The 25839-nt window shown below is 42.0% G+C and overlaps 1 protein-coding gene across 1 annotated transcript in view; it reads right to left on the bottom strand.

Moving 5' to 3' along the window:
- Positions 1–24202, bottom strand: part of nup107 (nucleoporin 107) — a 54145-nt gene extending 29943 nt beyond the window's left edge. The window contains exons 1-8 of the mRNA XM_059978338.1: positions 24045–24202; positions 19192–19277; positions 12964–13044; positions 8281–8384; positions 7013–7163; positions 6432–6535; positions 4558–4685; positions 175–223 (exon numbers count right to left, since the gene is read on the bottom strand). Coding sequence (XP_059834321.1) covers positions 175–223; positions 4558–4685; positions 6432–6535; positions 7013–7163; positions 8281–8384; positions 12964–13044; positions 19192–19277; positions 24045–24076 — 735 coding nt within the window. The 5' untranslated portion in view covers positions 24077–24202. The remainder of the gene's footprint in view (positions 1–174; positions 224–4557; positions 4686–6431; positions 6536–7012; positions 7164–8280; positions 8385–12963; positions 13045–19191; positions 19278–24044) is intronic.
- Between the last annotated feature and the right edge of the window lie 1637 nt (positions 24203–25839).

Raw genomic sequence — 25839 nt, forward strand, 5'->3', positions numbered from 1 at the left:
GCTTAAAGGTTTATGGGTTGACAAAACAGAGTTGAGATACAATTAAGTCAGCCAAAACCTTATTAAATGACAGAGCAGATCTGAAGGGTCAAATAGCTTAATCCTATATCTAATTTGTAACTTTGATAGTTTTAACTTCAAAATTTCTAGATTAGTAAACAGTAAAGTACTTACAGATACATCAAACATCAACCCCTCTTCCCCACCAGATTCAACTCTATCCCTGCATCAAAACAAAGAAAGTAAACATAGATTGAATAAAATAAAGCTATTTTATGATTTCTTGCACCATTCTCATTAAATATAGACCAAAAATATTTCTAGGCAACATTGATTCACTTAACAAGACTTACAAATATTAATGTTAAAAGTAGGTGTTTGAGTCTGCTTATTCTCACTTTTGTTTTAAATAGGATTTTTATCTCTTTTGTACACTCACTCCTTATGAGAACAGAAAAATTGAATAAAGATAAAACTCAATTTAGCTGTTAACATGGGACTGGTAGCAGCAAATAGCAACAATTAAGTAGTGTTTTATATTCATTGTAGTGAATGATTTGAGTATATTTAAAGTGTTCGTTAGACTGATGCAGATTGAAATAGCCTGACCCTATATAAATGTAAATTATTTCCAACTGCAATAAAATATATTTCTAGAGTCAGTGAAAATTGAGAAGATATGGTTGGAAAAATGCTAAGCTCTTTTTCTAATGACAGTAATGCAATGAACTGTATTAATGTTGCACTCTTAATTTAATAACATACACCAAGGAGATTCATTAGGTAACAAAATTGTATTATAACATTTACCAGTAATTGTAATTGGAAGTTGAATCTTATATTTAAGCATGCTTGAATATCAAATAAACTTCCTAGTGCATATCTATGAATTTCAGCACTATTGCATAATTTGAAAAATGCTATTTTAGTCATGTAAACGGTCTGATGTATACAATTTTATTATCCAGTGTTCTTGCTACATCTTCCTTCTGGTAAGATGGCTGCAACTCCGACATAGCAGCTTCTACTGGGTCAACCAAAGGTGTTACTAATTTTTTCAAACATCTATTTTATGATTCCAGGATGCTGTAAGTTGCTTGTTGGCAGAGAAACTAAAGAAGCTGGACTTGGTGCGGATCATGATGCTGCCAAAGACAAAGGTGGTGTGCAGTCTAACAGTAAATGTTTGTCTTTATCGCTTTTATTGTGAATGTAAGACCCTGCTGAACACTGGTGGTGTGGAGAGTTGCAAGTCCAGTTCATTTGTTTATTGGCGAATGGTGGTATGGATGGCAGTGGAGCTGTGCGACCTCGATATTAACGAGGACTAGGCTTTAATCCACAGTGTCACTTGCCTGCAGCTGCCCTCTGGGAGGCATTGGAGTTCAGTGCTCCACTGGTGTGCTGGAGGCAATGAGGTGCAGCGTCCAATGTTTGCTCAGCAGAAGAGAAACTGTATTGTGCTCGACTGAAGATTCCTGTAACATTCCTGGATGCAGGAACTCCAACTATATATATTTTTTGTGTGACTGTATTATACTGCTGTCATATATATTCTATATGTGCCTTATGCTGTGTTTACTGTGTTTTGCATCTTGGCCCCAGAACAATGCTGCTTCATTTGACTGTATTTGTGGGTATTCATGTAGGGCTGAATTACAATTTATCTTGAACTTGAATAGGAATACATTGTTGGAAAGACAGAGAATGAATCATTGGCAATAGTCACACAGACATTCAAGTACAAGTACAAAAAAACTGTAGTCTATTTAAATATTGCAATAAATTAATATTGTTACGTACTCGTGACACATGACAGTGGTGCCCTTGTCACGTGACTGGGGTTGAAGCTATACTGGACTTGAGGTGATGGTCTTGTGATGGTGGAATGACATCATTTTCCCGCCAGTAGAGATCATGTGACAGGTTTTTTTTTACAGGTTATTAAAGGTAGACCCCACCCTGTGAGGAGGGGCAGTTCGTGGCTGGATTTGCCAAGTTGACTTCATGCCACTGCGTGTTTTAAGTGATGACGCAGTTAGTTGAAGGATGAAGTTTTTATTTAATGCCTAAAGTTTAAAAGGTCATTGCCAGCAGGTTCTTTACGGTTCTGCTAGTTCAAAAATCAGTGGAGAGTGAAGATCGGAAGTTCGAGAGTTAAAGATCGAGGAGAATCGCTTTCTACGGTGAAACGGGTTTCAACCTTTGTTTGATCCTTATTCGGAAGGATTTCGTTGACTATCTTCGTGTTAATCCCTGGGTTTACCAGAAAGGATTGAAGGTAGTGAGGAAGGAAAGGTTAGTGTCTTTAAGCCGTTTCGTTTTGTAAATTCTTTGTGGGAAGTTTGACGTCGGGGATCGAAGCAAGCGACGTGAAAGAGAATTTGAATCGTCTTATAAAGTCTCTCCTTTTTTTTAAATGGACTGTGAGCATATCGAACTTTTGGCAATACCACTTTAAAGAACTGTTTTTGCAATACCACTTTAAAGAACTGTTTTTGCAATATCGCTTTAAGAACTGTTTGGGCTGCCGCACCGCAGTTGGTTTCCGGTTACGGTAGTGTTTGTTTACTTTTTGGGGGTTTGTTTTCTGTGTTTAATAAACGTGTTGTTTGTTATATGAAACCCTTGCCGAACTCATGTATTTATTGTTGCCTGAATACGTAACAATATATTTCTGATACTTTAAATGGAATAGCACACTATTGACTGCTGTCTTGCTCAGAAGCAAGAACAGACAAGACCCTAGTCATTACACCCAAATTTCAAGCATTTGCATGCTATAGAAATGTCCAAGTATATGCAAAAGTTCGGTTAGCAAAATTAGGAAGAAGTGGTATGCAACAGTGGAAACACAATATGCAGTATCTCATCAACCTTTGAATATCTGCTTCAGTAAAATAAGTTTACTTTTGCAAAAGTGCTTTATAACAAGAGTTACGTCACTGAAGTCAATCACAATTAATGCAGATTCATTAACAAATGTTTTAAATGTTGAAAGTTAGAAACGTAGAAAAATAAAAAAGCTACAGCACAATACAGGCCCTTCGGCCCACAAAGTGGTGCCGAACATGTCCCTACCTCAGAAATTACTAGGCTTACCTATAGCCCTCTACTTTTCTAAGCCCCATGTACCTATCCAAAAGTCTCTTAAAAGACCCTATTGTATCCGCCTCCACCACCGTTGCTGGAAGCCCATTCCACGCACTCACCACTCTCTGAGTAAAATATTACTCCTGATATCTCCTCTGTACCTATTCCCCAGTACCTTAAACCTGTGTCCTCTTGTGGCAACCATTTCAGCCCTGGGAAAAAGCCTCTGACTATCCACACGATCAATGCTTCTCATCATCTTATACACCTCTATCAGGTCACCTCTCATACTCCGTTGTTCCAAGGATAGGCCGAGTTCACGCAACCTACTCTCATAAGGCATGCTCCCCAATCCAGGCAACATTCTTGGAAATCTCCTCTGCACCCTTTCTATGGTTTCCACATCCTTCCTGTAGTGAGGCGACCAGAACTGAGCACAGTACTCCAAGTGGGGTCTGACCAGGATCCTATATAGCTGCAACATTACCTCTCGGCTCCTAAATTCAATTCCACGATCGATGAACAACAATACACCATATGCCTTCTTAACCACAGAGTCAACCTACGCAGCTGCTGAGCGTCCTATAGACAAGGACCCCAAGATCCCTCTGATCCTCCATGCTGCCAAGAGTCTTACCACTAATACTAAATTCTGCCATATTTGACTTATCAAAATGAACCACTTCACACTTATCTGGGTTGAACGCCATCTGCAACTTCTCAGCCCAGTTATGCATCCTATCAATGTCCTGCTGTAACTTCTGACAGCCCTCCACACTAACCACAACACTCCAACCTTTGTGTCACCAGCAAACTTATTAACCCATCCCTCCACTTCCTCATCCAGGTCATTTATAAAAATCACAAAGAGTAAGGGTCCCAGAACAGATCCCTGAGGCACACCACTGGTCACCGACCTCCATGCAGAATATGACCCGTCTACAACCACTCTTTGCCTTCTGTGTGCAAGCCAGTTCTGGATCCACAAAGCAATGTCCCCTTGGATCCCATGCCTCCTTACTTTCTCAATAAGCCTTGATAAGCCTTGATAAGCCTTATCAAAAGTTGAATGGAAATAAACTACAAACAAAAGATAAACTATAGCAAAAGGAGCAGGCAAAACAATTAATTCTACTGAAAAATAGTGCTAACAGTAAAAAATTTTGGATAATAAAAATACAGTGATCAGCTTTTTAGTTTCACTGAACAAAGCTATTTACAAGAGGCTAAAGATAGTTGCAAGTAACCTATACGAGGTGATGCAGATACAAAGACATTTAAAGCCATTGCATCATGGCATATGAATTATTAGTAATGCAAGATATAATAAATATGGCAAAATAGCATCAATTACAGAGTGTAAAATGTTGACAAAAGCTTGTATGGTAGCACGAGAAATCTGATATTATCATTGAATAAGTCTCACAAATGATCTTGCTCCCACAATAAAATTACATGCATTACCTGTAAAGAGAGCCAATTAAACGCCAAGTGATCATCTCTTGCTGAAGGAACCAAAGAACACTGGCTGTTTTTGAAAATTTCTGCTGTCCAGGGGTTGCACGATTCACAATCTTCTGAAGCATTTTAACCTAAAACAATTGAGCATTTAGAACTGCCTACTTAGTGTTTAAACAAATACTTACAAGAAAAGTTAACCCATCTATCGTTTTAATCTACCCAATCAAAGAATAAATCATATCCTTTTACAATTCAAACAACACACACAAAATGCTGGTGGAACACAGCAGGCCAGGCAGCATCTATAGGGAGAAGCACTGTTGACGTTTCAGGCTGAGACCCTTTGTCAGTGCTAAGGGACTTCATTAGTCCTGACGAAGGGTCTTGGCCTGAAACGTCGACAGTGCTTCTCCCTATAGATGCTACCTGGCCTGCTGTGTTCCACCAGCATTTTGTGTGTGTTGTTTGAACTTCCAGCATCTGCAGATTTCCTCGTGTTTGCCTTTTATAATTCATGCAGTTTGGTAGAAGAAATGAAAGGGTTAACTATTTTCTAAATGGAAAGAACTGAGGGGCAAAGGTAATTGGGAGTCCTTGTGCAGGATTCCCCAAAGGTTAATGTGTAGGTTGAGTCTGTGGTAAGGAAAGTAAATGCAATGTTAGCACGCATTTCAAGAGGACTAGAAGATAAAACAGCACTGGTGAGGCCTCACCTGGAGTATTGTGAGCAAGTCTGGGCCCCTCATCTTAGAAAGGGTTGCCAAAACTGGAGAGGGTTCAAAGGAGATTCACGAAAGTGATTCCAGGATTGAATGGTTTGCCATACGAAGAGCATTTGATGGCTCTGGGTCAGTACTAGAACTCAGAAGAATGAGGGGTGACCTAATTGCAATCTATCGAATGGTGAAAGACCTTAATAGAGTGGTTGTGGAGAGGATGTTTCCTATGATGGGAGAGTCTAAAACTGGAGGACACCACCTCAGAATAGAGGGGTGTCCTTTTAGAATGGAGAAGAGGAATTTCTTTAGCTAGAGTGGTGAATCTGTGGAATTCTTTGCCACAGTCATCTGTGGTGGCAGTCTTTATGTTCAAGGCAGAGATTGATAGATTCTTTATTGGTCAGGGCATGAAGGGATATGGGGAGAAGCCAGGAGATTGGGGCTACAAGGAAAACTGAATCAGCCATGATGAACTGGTGGAGCAGACACGATGGCTCAAATGGCCTAATTCTGCTCCTAAATATTATGGTCCAAATTGGTAAGGAAGCAATTTTTCAGAACAACTTCTCTTTTTCCATTTTGTTAAAATTTCCAAATTTTCTATGTTTCTGCATGCTGCCGAAAGAAAACAAGCAAGCTTTATGTTTCCAAAACTGCCAATATCCAAGACCATAGAATAAAATTTAATTTTAAAAATCCAAATGTTAAGAAATCTGAATTAAGAACTGCAAATGCTGGAATACTTAGCAGGTCAAGAAGCATCAATGGAAAGGGATAGATTTAGTTAATGCTTCAAGTCCCAGAACCTTCACCAGAATTCGAAAGAAAAACAAATTAATTTTTGGTAACAGAGTTCAGTGGAGCAAGGATGTGCAAGGGTAAAGGGAATATCTCTGACTGTGATTAGCAGTTAGAAACAAAGTAGTATTCTGGTTAGTTTAGAAAGTTGTCGTACAGCAGGCTACAAGATAGGATGCATAGCTGGGCTGATAAGAATGTGGAAGCTTTAGAGAGGGTAGGATAATTAGCAAGATGATGCCTGGATTAGACAGAAGTGAACGATCCTCAGGCATAAAACCAAAATGAACATCATTTACAATATAGGACTGCATTACTCTATACAAAACAAGCTACAGAATCTGGAGTTTAAGTTCTTACCTGTTCATTACAAATGGCTTCATAAGATTCAATCAGATCAAAGATAGGTCTAGATGAATGACTCAAGAAAGAATGCAAGAACTCTGGGAACAAGTGGACTGATGCTGTCAACAGAAAATTACAATTTTGGAGTGTTACTCCATTATAGCTAAATATTTTGGATTGCTGTCACTAAAATATCTTTAGATGTTGAATGTATTTCTTTAATTTCAAAAACGCATGCTGTTACAAAGGCTAATTGCCGACTTAAATTTTGCAAATATACTGCATTCATTACCTTAGTAACATAATATAGTGCGTTTTACATGGTCAATAAAAGGAAGCACAACAAAATAAGAAAAATAGAAGCTGGATCTTTTTTCTACTTAAGTTCATCAGATTCACTCAAAAATAATTCTTCTTTTATTGCAGAGATTTATCTTCTAATTTCACCAACTAGAGAGGTCAAAGCTCCACAATTCCATGTAAATAAGGCAGACTGCTAAAAGTAATTTCAATAAAAAAAGTGAACATTCCGACCATTTTATTAACAGAATATCGGATCTATCACTGCTTCTATAATAGACAAACCCAATTCTCACCAGTTACTCCTGGATCATCCTCATTCAGCATAGCTGCACTAAGAGTTAGGTCTTCGGTAAAGTTTCCTGGTGAACCAATAGTCTTGAAATCAAACCTTGACTTACTGAATTGATCTGTTTCAATCTCATCTAACTCAGATGAAATTTGGTACTATAAACAAAAAAAATTAATTAAGCAGAAAGCAATGTTTTCAAGCAATTATTCTCATTGAACTATCAAGAACATTAAACTGCTGGCACCAAATGAGAGATAACAGATAATAAAAGAACAAAAATCAATGACGAAATGTTACAAAGTCACTAATGATGAACAAGATGTATTGGGCTGCTTAGGGAGAGGGACGTAGATTGTAGAAGGGTTTGCCTTTAAACACGTTACTTAAATAATTTCAAAAGCATGATTTAGCTGTTTTTATGACTAAACAGCTGAAAATAGGGCTCATGTATTGAAGAGCAAGTAGTTTCATTCACCAGATAAAAGCCTTTCAACAAGTGATTTTAAATGTGAAATCTCATTCTCTTATATATATGCAGTGCTGGGGTTTAAAGAAATGTCGATTTTCCCCCACTTGATTTTATCCCACTCAATTTCATCTGAACTTTCCAACCTTCATTTTGCTCTCTCCACGTGATTCAAATTTTTTATTTCCTATGTATTACCGTTCAGTTTTAACTTTACAATGATCTAAATCTTCTTCAACCCGATTGACAATTATCACCATTTGAGCCATAGACCACTGCAGCTCAGAAACAGCTCCTTCAGTCTATCTATAAGGGAAAATGAGGTGTACCTATTTCACAGTGAGAGGGGAAACATAACAATCCTGGCTATTTTCCCGATTAGAAACATAGAAAACCTACAGCACAATACAGGCCCTTCGGCCCACAGAGCTGTGCCGAACATGTCCTTACCTTAGAACTACCCAGGGTTACCCAAAACCCTCTATTTTTCTAAGCTCCATGTATCCATCCAGGGGTCTCTTAAAAGACTCTATCGTTTCTGCCTCCACCACCGCCACCACAGCCCATTCCACACACTCACCACTCTCTGTGTAAAAAACTTATCCTTGACATCTCCTCTGTACCTACTTCCAAGCACCTTAAAACTGTGCCCTCTCATGTTAGCCATTCAAGCCCTGGGAAAAAGCCTCTGACTAGTCTGTGTTCTTTAAGAGTTGTCCCAAATAAACAGCTGCCCTGATCAACTGATAACCCAATTAACCAGAATCCACTGTACTCAAATATTAGAGGTAATGGTTGGTTCTTACCATTGATGCTTCTGGAGTTGTTACCATTATGGGAAGTCGAAGTGATGATAAGATATTAGATATTTCACTTTTCTTTACAGGGCAAACTCTAGTCTGTGGAGTGTCTGTAATGCAATGCCAGATACCATTAATATATACTGATTTTTGAACATTATTTTTATAATACTCTAGAATTTACATAATTTCCATTAAACCTGGTTACTCTAATCAATCACAGAAACTGACACTTTTGTAGAATGTGCCACAGTGAATAAAAGGCAAAAAAATCAATGCTGTACAGCTCAATATTAGTGAGAACATTCTCTATCAAAACATAGGACATAACAAAGGAAACTTAAAACCAAGAGCCAGACATGACATTTCAACAGATTCAGCTTATTCCCGAATTTTGAAAATAATGGGGAAAGATGGTAATTCTAATGTAGCTTGATGATACTCACAAAAAATTTTAGTCTATCCTTTCGGTGTCTCTGACCCAAGTTGAAGGCTTTTCCTTTTAGACAAAGTATGGTAAAAGTTTGACCACTTGAAACCCTAATGTCTCTATATTCCTTTAGAGGGTGGCTGGAGTCCTGTCAGGATCTTTGATCTACAGCGGCATTTGAAATGCAGTTCTGCACAGTGCTGTGTTCCCATTCTTGCAGGGTCACCGACCAACCACTTCCAAGACAGGCCTGAGGTTGAGCAGCCTTGCATGGCCCTGTGGACACAAATTCGCGCTGGTGTCACGAACTGAAGCGTAGTGGGAGCCAGATCATTGAGAGCAGCTGTCGAAGGGCTCTGCACTTAGTGCTCGATTGCTCTTTCTCTCTCCCAATGGTGAGGGAGAGTTTGCTGCCAATTCTTGAATTGGGGAATTTGAAATAAAAAGCAACATATCAGACTAACTGTAACACTGAAATAGTGACTGTTGTCTCCCCTCTCACAGTGGAAAGAGTGGTATTTGTCTCTCCCTTGTTACTGAGGGAAAGAACCTGTGGGATGTAGAAATGTTGGAATGAATTTAGTTCTTAATGTTCTGTAGACCATGGTCTCTCTTTGGGGGCTTTGATGTTGCTTGCATGATGAGTGGTGGGAATACTGATGCTTTATGCTAGATTAAATAGGGGAAAGGGGAGAGAGAGGGTTAATGCTGCTTTTGCGTGGGAAGGGTGGCTTTACAGTTCTTATTTTATTAAAGTGTTTTTCTTCTGTTTCGAGGATGACTGTGGAAAGTGAGAATTTCAAGTTGTACATTATACACATTCTCTGATATCAAATACAGTCGGCCCTCCTTATCTGTGGGGGATTGGTTCCGAGACCCCCCCCCCAATACCAAAAATCGCGGATGCTCAAGTCCCTTTTTAACCTGTCTTAGTGCGGAGGTCTTAAGGACACAGCAGCACCCCAAACTTTATTTAACATGTCTCATTAGGACCCAGCGGCGAAGCACTGAATGTGCAGTGTTTCTGTTCATGAAAATAATCATGATCACGATTGAAATAAGGTGGAAGTAATAAAGCAATCGGAAAGAGGTGAAACGTCATCGGTCATTGGAAAAGTGTTAGGCCACAGGCTAATACTCCAATTTTAACTGAGCATGTGAAAGGCCCTGCCCCAATGAAAGCTACAATTATTACTAAGCAACGCAGTGGTTTAATTATTGAAATACATGTTTCTTAAGTGTTTTATATGCATAGAAAGGTAAAATATATACTATGTACTATGACAAACGTTTTACTAACTGACGCTAAATACTGGATGTACCTGTTCCGACTCTAAATCCGACTTAAAGATGGACTCAGGAACAGAACTCATTCATAACCCGGGGACTGCCTGTACTTTTAAGTCATTTCTAGATTGCCTGTAATACCTAATACAATGTAAATGCTATGTAAATAGTTGTTATACTTTATTGTTTAGGGAATAATGACAAGAAAAAAATAGTCTGTACATACTCAAACAATGAGTGCTGGGGAGAGAACTTCCGGGTTTTCCCGATCTGCGGTTGGTTGAATCCACGCATACGGAATCCGCGGATAAGGAGGACCAAATATAGAAGCATTGAACCCTTCAGACTTTGTTGGTGCCAGACAGGCAGATTTTCCAGATTATTAAACATTGTTACTCTTACAATTACTCACACCCTTACTTCCTTTTGTCTTTACATAACATAGTGATGTAGTAAGTTTTCCAGTGAACCTGATGAATTCAAAGGGAATGGGAATTATATAAGCACAGCGGCCCCTCACTCTGGTCACAAAACTATCAACGTTCCTGGCCCTCGAGTTCTACACCACAACCTCTGCTTTGACTGCACACCTGGCTTGCAGTCCAGACACTGGCCTTATTGCACTCTGGACCCTCAGTCCACATTCCGGACCAATGTCTGAGCCAGATGCCTGATTTTCAGAGTTTTACTGCCTCCTTTCAGCTTGACACCCGAAGACATGAAAGAGAAACTAATTTACCCTCTCTAGTTTGCCAGGTTTTCAGTTGGTTAGAAACTGGTAAATGCCAACAAGAGTAATAAAATATCTTCAATTGAGCGCAGGTATAGAGTGAAACTGTTCAAGCCATCATTTCTGTACCAGCTATTCACAAAAACAATCCAAAACTAATTCTACTTCAAAACAATTTTTTTAAATCTTCATATTCATGGGGTTAAGCTTGGACCCAAACTTCTAATCAAAAGTACAGTGATTAAATCAGGAAAGCAAAATAAACCAAGATTGTAGTAGACAAACATTTCAAAGGACTGAAGAGTTGGAGGGAACATGCATAACATCCAAAACAAAGATAACAATTTAAAAATTGGAATTTGTTAAAATTTGATTTAATCATCAGCTACATATGGAAAGTGCAAAAAGGTGTTGGTGCAAGTTGAGATACAAGCAGGAGTGACTACTAAAGCAGAGATATGGCCAAGCTCGTTTATCAAGTGTGTAGAGTTGGAGATCATTGGAATAATTAAGGAGAGGTTATTAATATGTAGATGATGGTTTCAGTGGAAGAGTTGAGATCAAGGTGGCCATTATGCAGTTTTTGTCTTGACTGTGGTTTGGAAAATGTTGGAGCTTGTGATGTGCAATTTGCAATTTGATTGAATATTCCAGCACTCTACTGTCCCTGGAGAGGACAGTGAGTTGTCTCGTGGAGAAGACCAGAGATGGGAACTCTATTTTGAAGTGTTGAGGAAGATTGACACATTGAGGCAAACGTGGAGGTGGTCAGCGGTCACTCTCCAGAGGCCATGGGTCAATAGATCGGCGATGCAGTGGTCACTCGTTTTCAAAATTCTGAGATTTATGTGATTATTGGACTGTAGTTTATGCTGCTCTCCTTCAGTTTACTATGTTGGGGATTTGGGGTTTGAAGTTCTTGCTGGTTTTTCTGTGTGGACGAACCGTTATTTTTGGTGCATGAGAGAGGGGGTGGGGGGGCTTGATACTATTGTTGCTGCTCTTTTTTGCAAGGAAGGGGTTTGGAGTTTGATGCTCTAGCCACTATTTTCTGTGTGGGCGATCTGTTAGTTTTTGTGTGAGGGAGAGGCTGGGGGGGGGGGGGGGGGTTGGAAATCTTGTTTCTTTTTCCTTTTCGTGCAGGGGAGGGGCTTGATGTTTCTCTTTCAACTAGTCCCGTGACTTTTTCCGTATTTCATGGCTATCTGGAGAAGACCAACATCAGAGTTGTGTTGTACATGTGTATTTCAAAAACAAAATTAACCTTTGTATTTAAGTGGACATGGATGAAAGAGGATTGGGTGTCAAAATAGATTTGTTAAATTGGTTTATTATTGTCACATGTACCAAGATATATTTTAAAAGCCTAACTTGTAAAGCAGCCATATAAGACACCACCGCACTGAGGTAGTACAAAGTAAAACAATAACAGAATGCAGAATAAAGTGTTACACGACAGTGAACATGCACTGGTCATAACAAGGTAGATAACGGCACATGCAGCAGTCTAGAGATTGCTACACTGGAGGTCCTGCTTTTCAGCTTTCTACTCAGCACTCTAAATTCTCTCTTTAGAACCACCTCTCTTTTCCTTCTTACACCATTGATGCCAATACATACCAAACTTCTGGCTGCACTTCTGGCCTACCCTATCATCTGGGTGTCTCTATTGCATCCACAGACTCTCGTGTCACTCCTCTGACTATAGAATCCCTATCACTACTGCAGTCCTCCTCTACTCCTTTCCTTCTGAGCCACAGCGCCAATGTCCTAGTTGCTGCGGCTCCCAAGATAGGTTGTGTCCCAAAATGGTATGCTTATTATTAAGGAGAAAAGCCACAGCACTACTCTGTACTGGCTGATCATTTCCCTTCCCTCTCCTGACAGTCACCCATTTTCCTGCCTCCTGCAACGTAGAGGTGACTACCTCCTTGCCCCTATCATCTCCTCAATTTCCTATATGAGCCAAAGATCATCAGGCTGCAGCTCCAGTTCCTTAACACGTTCTCTGAAGAGCTGCAGATCCTGCACTCCACCCCTTTTTCTGGCACCCCATTCATTATACCTAGTTCTGCATCTTTGAAAGTTCATGCATCGGAAATATCAGCCATGTTTTTAACAGAAGCTACCTGACCTATTAAGTACTTCAACTATTGCCTTTTAATTTATAATATCTATACATCTAAAACATGGAATTAATCTAGTTCACTAAAAGGGTTAAATAATTTTAATTAATACTTACAGAATTCATGGAATATATGAGCTTCAGCTCGGTCAACTTCTGGCAGGTTTGAAACTTTTGACGCAGCTGCCTTCAGTGGTTCTAAAGAATGTGTTAAGGTTGACACTGATAGTACAAAGACAAATTATTAATCATTTTTCTGCTGATTTTGGAGGTGAATTGCCTGCCACGTCCCTAATGCTGCAAATGTGGTTAAACTTCCGATGTACTTATTTGTCTGTAAAGTATTAAGAGGTGACCCAAGGCTATGAAAAGCACTGTAGGAATAGAAGTTCTTTGTCTTCATCATTGCACTGCAATAAGGAGGAAGATTTTCCCCTGTATTTGGTGTCTTTTCATGATGTGGATGTCACTTGAAAAGCCAGAATTTATTTGCCACCCCCAATGTCCTTGAGAAGACAGTGACTATTTGTAGCCTTTGTCATGATGATACTCCCACAGTTATGTTGAGGAGTTCCAGGTTCAGAGCCAATGACAATGAAAGGCCAGTGAACGATTTCCAAATATGATTAGCATGCAACATCGAGGGGAAACTGGAGCTGGTGGAGAGCTCATCTGACTGAAGCCTCGTGAGGAAAGCAAGTTTAAAAGGTGTCAGAGTAGCCTAGAGTCAGCAACCACTATGCTCAGGAGTCTGTGGAGATTTGGTACAACACCTAAAGCTTTGACAAATTTCTATAGATATGCAGTGCAGAGAGTACTGACTGGCTGCATCATGGGCTGGTATGGAAACACCAACGCCTTTGAATGGAAGATTGTGGATTTGGCCCAGTACATCATGGGTAAAGTCCTCCCAACCATCAAGCACATCTACATGAGACGTTGCCATAGAAAAGCAGCATCTATCATCAAAGATCCTCATCAATTAAGCCATGCTCTTTTCTTGCTGCCGCCATCAGGTAGAAGGTACAAAAGCCTCAGGACTCGTACCACCTCTTCATGGATAAAGTAAATTCTTTGTAAGCTTCATCTTGTGTTTTTCAGCTTGTAAAAAACAAGCATGGCTTGTTTTTGATTTACAGCATGCTAAAAGGGAGGAGTTGAAGAATTTTCTCAGTGGCTGTGGAAAGTGGTAACCAGTGGTGACCACTTAAGCACCTAACAGCAAAGCTGCCTGTAAAACCGGCCATAATACAAGATAAAACTTTATTTTTCTCGGAAATAATTGTTGCAAGGTTGCTCAGTCAGAAATATGTACTTTAAGATACAAAATGTAAGCATTGAGTATGAAAGTAAAATACAAAATGTACATTGAAAGTAACAGTGCAAAATACAGTTGCGCAATGTAACCATACACTTATATATTTAAAGTGGAGGAGCTGTAGATTCTTACAGCCAGAGGGAGAAAGGATCTCCTGTGGTGTTCAGTGGTGCACCTCAATGGAATCAATCTGTCACTAAAGGTGCTCCTGTTTGTCCAGTATGCCATGGACAGGGTGAGAGGGATTGTCCATAATGCTCCATTGCTTCAGCCTCATCCTCCTCTCAGACATAACTGCTAGGGAATCCAGTTCCGCCCTCAGAACAGAACCAGTCTTCCTGAAGAGCTTATCGATCTTCTTGGTGTCAGCTACTCTCATCCTGCTGCCCCAGCAGACGACAGCGTAGAATAGAATGCTGGCCACCGCTGAGTCAGAGAACATCTGCAACGTAGTACTACAGACATTGAATGATCGGAGCCTCCTCAGGAAATATAGTCAGCACTGCCCCTTCTTGTACAGAGCCCCTGTATTTTTATTCCAGACCAGTTGAGTTCCCAGCTATTTGTAGTCCTGGACAACTTCCACATCTGTTCCCTTAATGGAGATGGGAATGCAAGGTGTTTTCACCTTGCTGAAGTCCACCTCCAACACCTCTGTCTTAGTGATGTTGAGCCATGTTCCCAACTCCAGTTCTGGCTGCAAACTTAACCAAGTTCCTGACCCTAACTGTTTCTAACCCCAATCCTGGCTTCAGCTCTGACTGCAATTTTACATTTGTGAATAATAAACATATTAAGTACTGAGCATCTCACCAGCTTATATTACTGCCCTGCCTCTGGCCACACTATTTACCACATATCGGCACAAGTCATATAAGAAATTCAGACTTGTTTATTTCTCATATGTACAACAAAACATATAATGTTTGTGTTAACAACCAACACAACCTAAACATGTGCTGGGAGCAATCTGGAAGTGATGCCACACAATCTGGCGCCAATATAGCATGTTCGTAATGTCAACAGAAGCTACAACAAAAGTAACAAATTAAAATAACAGCTGCAAAAAAAAATCACCCATTCCTCCCTCCTACCCACCCACACAGACAGGCCTCAAACCCCATGACAAGCTGCTTCTGGGCTTTCAGTCTCCAGTCCTAGGCCTGGACTCTCAGACATCGACTTCCAACACAGTGACCCAGGAGCTTCAAACAACAACCTTGACTTCTGTGCTTGCCGACTTCAGTCGTGACCCCAAGACTCATTCACGATGGAACTTTGAACTCCGTCCTCACACTGGGACTCACCAACTTCAGGAGTCACTGGCTGTTCTGTCCTCTGCCTTCTGCCTGCACAGATCTCTGTTCCTGGAACTGGCTAACTTGGGAAGAGGGATGCGGGGGGACCACTGTGCCTCAATCTGCAGATTCACATGGTGGTCCATAAGATATAGGAGTAGAAGTAGGCCGTTTGGCCCATCGAGTCTGCTCTGCCATTCAATCATGGGCTGATCCAATTCTTCCAGTCATCCCCTCTCCCCTGCCTTCTCCCCATGCCCTTCGATGCCCTGGCTAATCAAGAACCTATCTATCTCTGCCTTAAATGCACCCAATGACTTGGCCTCCACAGCTGGTCATGGAAACTAATTCCACAGATTTACCACCCTCTGACTGAAGTAATTTCTCTGCATCTCTGTTCTAAATGGGCGTCCTTCAATCCTGAAGTCGTGCCCTCTTGTCCTGAACTCCCTGACCACGTGAAATAGCTTTGCCATATCTAATCTGTTCAGGCTTTTTAACATTTGGAATGTTTCTATGAGACCCCCCCCCATTCTCCAGAACTCCAGGGAATACAGCCCAAGAGCTGCCAGACATTCCTCACACAGTAACCCTTTCATTCCTGGAATCATTCCCGTTCTTCTCTGAACCCATTCCAATGTCAGTATATCCTCTCTAAAATAAGGAGCCCAAAAGTGTGCACAATACTCCAAGTGTGGCCTCATGAGTGTGTTATAAAGCTTCAACATCATATCCCTGCTCTTATATTCTATACCTCTAGAAATGAATGCCAATATTGCATTCGCCTTTTTCACCACTGACTCAACCTGGAGGTTAACCTTTAGGGTATCCTGCACAAGGACCCCCAAGTCCCTTTGCTTCTCTGCATTTTGAATTCTCTCCCCATTTAAATAATAATCTGCCTGTTTATTTCTTCCACCAAAGTGCATGACCATACATTTTCCAACATTGTATTTCATTTGCCACTTTTTTGCCCATTCCCCTAAACTACCCAAGTCTCTCTGCAGGCTCTGTTTCCTCAACATTAACCACTCCTCCATCTTATCTTTGTAGCATCAGCAAATTTAGCCACAAATCCATTAATCCCATAGTCCAAATCATTGACCTACATTGTAAAAAGCAGCTGTCCCAACACCGACCCCGTGGAAGTCCACTGGTAACAGGCAGCTAGCCAGAATAGGATCCTTTCATATCACTCTTGGTTTTCTGCCGATCAGCCAATGCTACATCCATGCTAGTAACTCCCCCATAATTCCATCCTCAGCAGCCTCATATGCGGTACCTTGTCAAAGGCCTTCTAAAAATCCAAGTATACCAGATCTACTGCATCTCCTCTGTCTACCCTGCTTGTAATTTCCTCAAAAAACTGCAGTGGGTTAGTCCGGAAGGATTTTCCTCTCAGGAAACCATGCTGGCTTTGGCCTTTCTTGTCATGTGCCTTCAGGTACTCCATAATCTCATCCCTAACAATTGATTCCAACAACTTCCCAACCACTGATGTCTATAGTTTCCTTTTTGCTGCCTCCCACCCTTCTTAAATAGCGGAGTACATTTGCAATTTTCCAGTTATCTGGTATAATGCCAGAATCTAAAGACTCTTGAAAAATCATTGTGAATGCCTCCGCAGTCTCTCCAGCTACTTCCTTCAGAACCCAAGGGTGCATCCCATCAGATCAAGGAGATTTATCCACTTTCAGACTAGTTAGCTTCCTGAGCTTCACAGTCGTAATTTTCATTGCACATACTTCACTTCCCTGATACTCTTGAATGTCCGGTATACTGCAGCTGCCTTCCACTGTAAAGATTGATGCAAAATACGCATTAATTTCCTTTGCCATCTCTGCATTTCCCATTACAAAATCCCCAGAGTCATTTTCTATTGGTCCTATATCTACCCTCAACTCTCTTTTACCCTTTATATACTTAAAAAAGCTTTTAGTATCTTCTTTGATATTAGTCACCAGCTTCCTTTCATAATTCATCTTTTCCTTCCTAATTACCTTCTTAGTTCTCTTCTGCAAGTTTTTAAAAGCTTTCCAAGCCCCCATCTTCCCACTGGCTTTGGCTTCCTTGTACGCCCTCTCTTTTGCTTTTATTTTGGCTCTGACTTCAGTTGTCAGCCACAGTAGTATCCTTCTTCTATTTGAAAATTTCTTCTTATTTGGAATATATCTGTCTTGTACTTCCCTCATTTTTCGCAGAAACTCCAGCCATTGCTGCTCTGCTGTTCTTCCTGCTAGTGTCTCCTTCCAGTTAACCTTGGCCAGTTCCCTTCTCGTGCCATTGTAATCTCCTTCATTCCACTGAAATACTGACACATTGGAATTTAGTTTCTCCTTCTCAAATTTCAAAGTGAACTTGATCATATTGTGGTCACTGTTCCCTAAACGTTCTTTAACATCCTTTAAACATTCAACAAATTCTCTCTCAGGGTCCAGTACTGGCCTGGTTTTCCCAATCCACTTTCATGTTAAAATCCCCATCGATTATCATGACATTGCCCTTCTGACAGGCCTTTTCTATCTCCTGCTGTAATTTGTAATCCACATCCCAGCTGCTGTTTGGAGGCCTATATACAACTACCATTAGGGTCCTTTTACACTTGTCATTTCTTAACTCAACCCATAGAGACTCTACACTTACCAATCCTATGTCATCCCTTTCTAATGATTTATTATTTCTTATACACAAAGCCACACCATCCTCTCTGCCGACTAACCTATCTTTCCGATACACTGTATATACTTGGGCGTTTAGCTCCCAATGGCAGCCATCCTTCAGCCAAGTTTCAGAGATGGCCACAACATCATACTTGCCAATCTGTAGCTGAATTTCAAGATCGTCCATTTCATTTCTTATGCTGCGTGCATTCAAATACAACCCTCTCAGTCCAGTATTTGTTGCTTAACAAATTCCTGCACCTCAGCACTCATAATAAGTAATTGCTGGACATGGTCTTTCGAGGCATCAAATTCTTAAGCAACTTAATTTTTTTTAATGGACTGCCTCCTTACTATATAACTCTGTCCCGTTGATGGAAACATCTACTTCATCACGCTCCCCTTTGTTCATCGTTCCCAAGTTTAAATCTTAAAGTTTTCACCCAACAGCACTGTGGGAATACCTTTGGGACTTGCATGACTTGTCAGTAGTGCAAACTGAGGAGACGCTACTGACATGATGAAGGAAGCCCTGAACACCACCAAAGATGGTGGACTCTCACTGCTGCCCTAAATGCCAGTGGCGTAACAGGAATCCTGGACTCAATGACATCTCAGCCATCAAAAAATACTATGCACAACTGCCAGCGTTTCCCCATTTCAATTCCCTGGAAAACTTATTTATTCCACTCAACTCACTGCATAGAGGAGACAAAACTGGCCCTTTATCTTTTCTCATGTATTTTTTGTTGATTTGATCATTCTACTGACATGTTGGTCAATTTAATGTTCCCTGATCTAATCCTTCTTGATAATTTTTCTTCCAGACTTTACATTCTAAAAATTCCATGAATTCCTTGTCCTAAAACTTCTAAATAAATACAATTCTCATGCAACTCCTTCTAAATGATACCCGTGATACCACAAATCAAAACGATAAACTTATACAGAATCCATGCAACACCCACTTTAAAGTAGAAAAGAAAAGCACAAGTACTGGAAATTTGACCAATATACCACTGATCCAATATGTGAAGAGCCTTTATCAGAAATCTGAGAAAAAGGATACGAATCTCTACAGCGCTGTACCGTCGAGCCGCTCTGCTAACTTCAGATTTCCGAATGAGAGGAGATGCCATTTCTTCAGATTCATGCCTGGAATAGAAGATTTACCAGATTTAGAAAATAATTTTCGTGTTTTAAAAATAATGAACAATACTTTATTATTTTACAACAGGTTTTATAAATACTGCATCGACCATGAAAACTGCTGCATATTGTATTTTCGGAAGGGGTTAAAAATGTGGGAAGGTGAATTGAACACATCACCAAAAATTTATTTCTGTACAATTCAATGGTTATTTTTTTAAAAACACTTCTTATTGATGTGCCTTCAAATTTGTTTGTTATATTAAATTTCACTTCAAGCAATAAATTTGATAAACATTAATTGAATTATCAATTTTAATAAAAACATTTAAATTGGAAATGTCTTTTGCCTTCATTATTGGCTTAAAGCTTGTGGGGAAGAATATTAATTTCAAATCAGAGAAAACCTTTTCTCTAAAGTTGAAGACAGTGGTGACCCATACATCATTGTGATATATGGGTATATTTTGTAACACTGAATCAGTAGGATACTCTCTTGGACTGACATTAAACTGGACAGTGACAATTTAAAAATAAACCGGCAGATGCAGAAAAACTAAAACCAAAATAAAAAGCAACATTTGTGGGAAAAGAGAGAATTTTTCAAGTCAAAGACTCTAGACAGCTGTGTTATGGCAGACTAAGACTCTTCTCTTTGGGTCCAATACTTACTACAATCTGACATATACCTCAAACCATACAGATCCTTCCATACAGTGACATCCCTTGGATCCTATTTACCTAATCTAAAGAAAACTCCCTGCCCAATCAACCATTCTTCTCCATCCTCACCTGCTCCAGCACCTATCACACAACACTTTCATCCCATACACAGATCCCATCGCACACACTCCAAATCTGTAAGGAGTCTGTATGTCCTCCCCGTGGAAAAAGTGGGTTTCCTCCCAAAGTCCAAGGAAGTATCGGTCCTGCGATTAGGCTAGAGTTAAATTAGGGTTTGCTGGGCAGCATGGCTCAAAGGGTCTACTCTGTGCTGAATCTCTAAATAAATTTGAATTTTGTCCCTGCCTCTGGCCAAATGTGCCCTTCCAATGCAACCCCACTTATCTCTGTCAGAACTAAACCCAATGTTGAGAACACTCCATGCTCATCTGATTCCCCCTTGCCATCCCACTTCTCTCCATTCATCCTGCCTCACTCCTGTGGTAGATAAGCTACAGGAAAGGATTCTGAAAGATAGCATATACACATATTTGGAAAGAGAGGGGCTGATCAGGGATCTTCAGCATGGCTCTTTGCATGGGAGACCATGCATCATGAATTCATGAATTTGAAACGATGTTTTTTTAAAAAGGAAGTGACTGAGAAGGTCGATCGGGGCAGGGAAGTGGGGTAGGCTGCTCTGGAAAGTTAAGATTGCATGGGATGAAAGGGGAGTTAGTTAATAGGATAAAAAAATTGGCCTGATGGTAGACTGCAATGGTGGAAGGCCTTTTTCGGACTGGAAGTTTTTCGGACTGAAGGCCCACGACAAGTGACGTGCCAAAGGGGCCAATGCCAGATCATGGCATCATCTTTATGAACAATTTAGATGAAAACGAACAGTGGATGGTTAGGAAGCTTGCAGGTGACACTAAAATAAGTGTTGCATACAGTGAAGACGGAAATCAAGAATTATTGCGTGGTTTTAATTAGCCAGGTAAACAGGCTGAGGGACAGCAAATAGTGTTTAATTTAGGAATGTGCAATGTATGGTATTGTGGGAAGAAAAATCAGGGTAGGACTTTTACAGTGAATGGTAGGACCCTGGGCACCAAGGAGTACAAGTATATGGTTCACTGAAAGTGACATCACAGTAGACAGGGTGGTGAAGATGGCTTTCAAAATGTTGGCCTTCATTATTCAGGCTACTAAGGATAGAAGTTGTGGTGTTATGTTGCAGTCATACAAGATGTAGGCGAGGAATAGCGTTCAGTTTTGGTCACCCTGCTGTATGAACGATGCCACTAATCTGAAGAGAGTGCAGAAAGGATTTTCGAGAATATTGGCACAAAGATTAGCAGCGTTATTGACAGTGTAGAAGCTTGCCAAAGGATACGATAGGATATAGGTCACCTGTATCTACAGATGGACAAATGGCAGATGGAGTTTAAACTGAGAAGAGAGATCAAATGTAAACAGGAAGTGAACTGTCCATGGAGGATGCTTAGTTGTATTGATGTGGAGAGGGAGAGTAGAGGATCGGGTAGGAGAAGAGGGAAGAGCAGAGGGTAGGATAGAGAGGGACAGAGTAGAAGATGGAGTGGTAGAGGGGAGAGCAGAGGAAAGGGTGGGTCCAAGTTAACAGCTTCCTGAAATGGGCTGCACAAATCGATAGGATGGTAAAGACAGACACATGCCATGTTTGCCTTTATTAGTTGGATTATTGAGTTCAAGAGTCAGGAAGAGCTTTATAAAATTCAGATCTGGTTGCATCTGACATTTGGCCTTCAATTCTGGTTACCATTATAAGATCATAAGACATACAAGTAGAATTAGCCATGAAGCCCATCAAGTCTGCTCTGCCATTCAATCATGTCTAATTTATTATCCCTATCAACCTCAGTCTACTGCCTTCTCCCCATAACCTATGATGCCTTTACTAATCAAGAACCTATTAAGCTCTGCTTTAAATATACCTACAGAAACAAATTATATAGGAAGAAGAATCTATGACAGTTTTTGAAAGTTTATTGATAACCTTCCTTAAGGTTGTTTTAGCCAGGGGTGGTATTGGGCATTGGCTCCCACTACTTATTAAATGCTCCCAATGGCATGAGCCTCAAATAGCCTCTCACAACCAAGTCAAGATCCTTGCCTTCACAGGTGACTCAGCTACTAAGCCCGGTGGAACCATTTCTACTGACAGAAGGGGCAAAGGCACCTTAAAACCAGTCACTTTGGGCAGATGGGGCTTGTCAGCCATGGTTGGCAGCTCATCTCAGAGAAGGAAAACTCTGATCTCAAATACCTGCTGCCTTGCAGCTACACCCACTCATGGGGAAGGCTTTGGGAGTATAACCAGACAGATAAATCCGCAGCTACACCCACTCATGGGGAAGGCTTTGGGAGCATACCCAGACAGATAAATCTGCAGCTACACCCACTCATGGGGAAGGCTTTGGGAGTATACCCAGACAGATAAATCTGCAGCTACACCCTCTCATGGGGCAACCAGATAGATAAATCCGGAGCCCCTAAGACACCCTTACATTGAGTTCAATGTTGATTGACAACTCCTGCGACACTCCTGATACCAAACTGTATCGGCCTCTGCTGTTCCTTGAGGTTCATCAGATACATGGAGCGGGGGAGCTTGCCACATGGGCAACTGCTCACTCTCCGTATCGTACTGCCCAAGCCCTCATATCTAGACAGCTAGACGCAATGTCCATGGTTGATCCTGTCTGACTGAGGCCTCAACCTCTTTTTCACCAAAGGAATCTGATTTACAGGACATACTAAATAGGAAAGATGTGGAGAGGGTGCAGAAGTTTTTTTTTAAACCAGGCAGCTGCCTGGAATAAGGGGAAGTTGCATAAATAAAGTTTTCTCTCCCCTCCAGTGGCAGAAGCTGACAGAAGGTCATAGGTTTATAAAATTATGATAGCAATTTGTCATAATTGCTAAATTGAGAAGGATACCTCTTTCCAGAGAGCACGCATAAAAGTTGAGGGGGGGGGGGGAGAAGGTCAAATAAGATGTACAGAGCAAACACGAGGAAATCTGCAGATGCTGGAAATTCAAACAACAACAACACACAAAATGCTGGTGGAACACAGCAGGCCAGGCAGCATCGATAGGGAGAAGCGCTGTCGACGTTTCGGGCCGAGACCCTTCGTCAGGAGCAATGTTTTTTTACACACAAAAACTGAATGGGTTCCCGGAACAGACTCCCAGAATTGGTGGTAAAAGCAGATCCAACAGAGGAATTTAAGAAGCTCTTGGATTAGCACGCAGGTACACAGGGAATTAAAGGATATGAATCGTGTGCAGAGAGAAACGATGTTTTTAGCTTAATTAGTTTGGCACAACATCGTTGCCGAAGGATCTTTTCCCATACTTCGTTTCCAGGACACGGGAAGTTGATCAGGTTGGGACTGTATTCAGTAGCATAGGGATGACCTTACAGAGATGTATAACATCAACAGGGACATAGATAGAGTGAATGCACAGTCTTCGGGAATCAAGAACTAAAAGTTTACCGTAAGTTTTACAGGAACCTGAGGGTGGTCAGTATATGGAATGAGTTGCCAGAGGAAATGATTGAGTAGCTACAACAGCACCGACAAGACACATAGGATAGGAAATGTTTATGCTCTTCACCTCGAGTCTAAACTTTAGAGGGAATTGGTCAAACGCAGGCAAATGTGACTAGTTTAGATGGGAACCTTGGTTGGCTTGGATCAATTCGACAGAAGGGCCTGTTTCCACTCTAATACTGCTCCCCCACCCCGACATCCCTCTCCTTCTCAAACCCTGCCCCGTACACACCGCTCAGGATCTTCCTCACGCCCCCACTCACACTCTCTCTGCGACATCCACCTCTCCCTCAGCGGCTGCCCCCGGCTTCTCTCCCCGGCCCCCGGATCCCCTCATCCCCGGCTGCCCCCGGCTTCTCTCCCCGGTCCCCGGATCCCCTCATCCCTGGCTGCCCCCGGCTTCTCTCCCCGGCCCCCGGATCCCCTCATCCCCGGCTGCTCCCGGCTTCTCTCCCAGCCCCGGCCGCTGACTCCCCAACACCCCGGACGAATGGAAATCCGCTGCTCCTACCTCGGCGTGGACTCAGCCCACGCTCCCGACATGGTCGCCACCGGGATGCCGCGAGTGAGCGGCCGCCACTCCACCCCTCAAACCAACCGCCAAACAACGCGGGGCCGAGGCCGGGCAAGAGGTGACATGGCTCCAGGCGGGGCGCCCTCTGCCGGATGGGCAGCAACCTAGTCTCGGCTCCAGGCGGGGCGCCCTCTGCCGGATGGGCAGCAACCTGTTCTCGGCTCCAGGCGGCGCGCCCTCTGCCGGATGGGCAGCAACCTGGTCTCGGCTCCAGGCGGGGCGCCCTCTGCCGGATGGGCAGCAACCTGGTCTCGGCTCCAGGCGGGGCGCCCTCTGCCGGATGGGCAGCAACCTGGTCTCGGCTCCAGGCGGGGCGCCCTCTGCCGGATGGGCAGCAACCTGGTCTCGGCTCCCAGTGATCAAAGTGTTAACGGACCTCGCTTGCTTGAAGGGTGAAAGTAGTTTTCTATAAGACTTTGGAAAGCACCATAAAAAAAACCCAAAACACAAATGCCGAAAAGCAAGGTAGAATTAAACGGAAAATGGGTTTCCACCACACGAAGAAGCATTGGTGGAGGAATAAACGGTATTAACATTTTAAATTGATGACATTGTGAATTTTATGTCTCCAGTGCTGTTACAGATTAAAAATTATCTTTATTTATTACATTATATTGAAACATAGAGTGAAATTTGTCGTTTTGTATCTGAGGGTTGTGTTGGGGACAGCTCGTAGGTGTTGGCACGATTCCTGCGCCAGCATGCCCGCCGCTCGCTAACCCTGACAATGGATGTCTTTGGAGAGTGCGGGGAAATCGGATTATCTGAAGGAAACCCGCGGTCACCGGGAGAAAGTACAAACTCGTTACAGACAGCCGCAGGAACCGAGCTGCAAAGCGATTACACTAATCATTGCGCCATTTGCTGACGACGCCATTCTCGTTGGTCGAGTTAACGGTATGAGATTCCGGGCTCTACTGGAATCAACGAGGGACGTGTGGCAGAGTTTGAATGCCCTAACTTCTTCTGACATAGGGGACAGCAGAGCTTCGCTTCCAGGTGAGCTCAATGCCTTCTCTGCTCGCTTTGATCATCGGGACAGCGATCGCACACCTCCGGGTCTCCCGGCGGTCCTTTGGTCTCAGTGTCTGAAGGCGACGTGCGGGCTACCTTCAAGAGAGTGAATCGACGGCCAGCATCCGCTCCGGACGGAGTACCTGGCCGAGTACAGAAGATCTACTGGCTGGTGTCTTCAACCTCTCTCTCCAGCAGTGTGTGATACCCGTCTGCTTCAAGCAGGCTTCAATCGTACTGGTGCCCAAGAAGAGCGTGGTAACCTGTCTAAGTGACTTGCATTCACAGTGATGAAGAGTTTTGACAGGCTGGTGTTGAAGCATATCAGCTCCTGTCCTAGTGGCGACTTGGACCAGCTGCATTCCCCCCACTGAAACAACAGGTCTACAGCCCATGCTTTCTCTCTGGCTCTTCACACAACCCTGCAACATCTGGACAGCAAAGATAGATACATCAGGATGCTCTTTATTGACTACAGGTCGGCATTTAACACAACCATTCCCTCAGAACTAATCAGTAAACACTAAGACCTGGGCCTCAATACCCCCTTGTGCAATTGGATCCTGGATTTCCTCATTTGTAGATCCCAGTCAGTCCAGATTGGCAAAGGCATCTCCTCCATGGTCTCCATCAGCATGGGTAAAACCCTCCCAATCATTGAGCACATCTACATGAAACATTGTCGTAGAAGAGCAGCATCCATTATCAAGATCCGCAC

This window comes from Hypanus sabinus, chromosome 8 (genome assembly GCF_030144855.1).
Source record: "Hypanus sabinus isolate sHypSab1 chromosome 8, sHypSab1.hap1, whole genome shotgun sequence".
Classification (NCBI taxonomy): domain Eukaryota; kingdom Metazoa; phylum Chordata; class Chondrichthyes; order Myliobatiformes; family Dasyatidae; genus Hypanus; species Hypanus sabinus.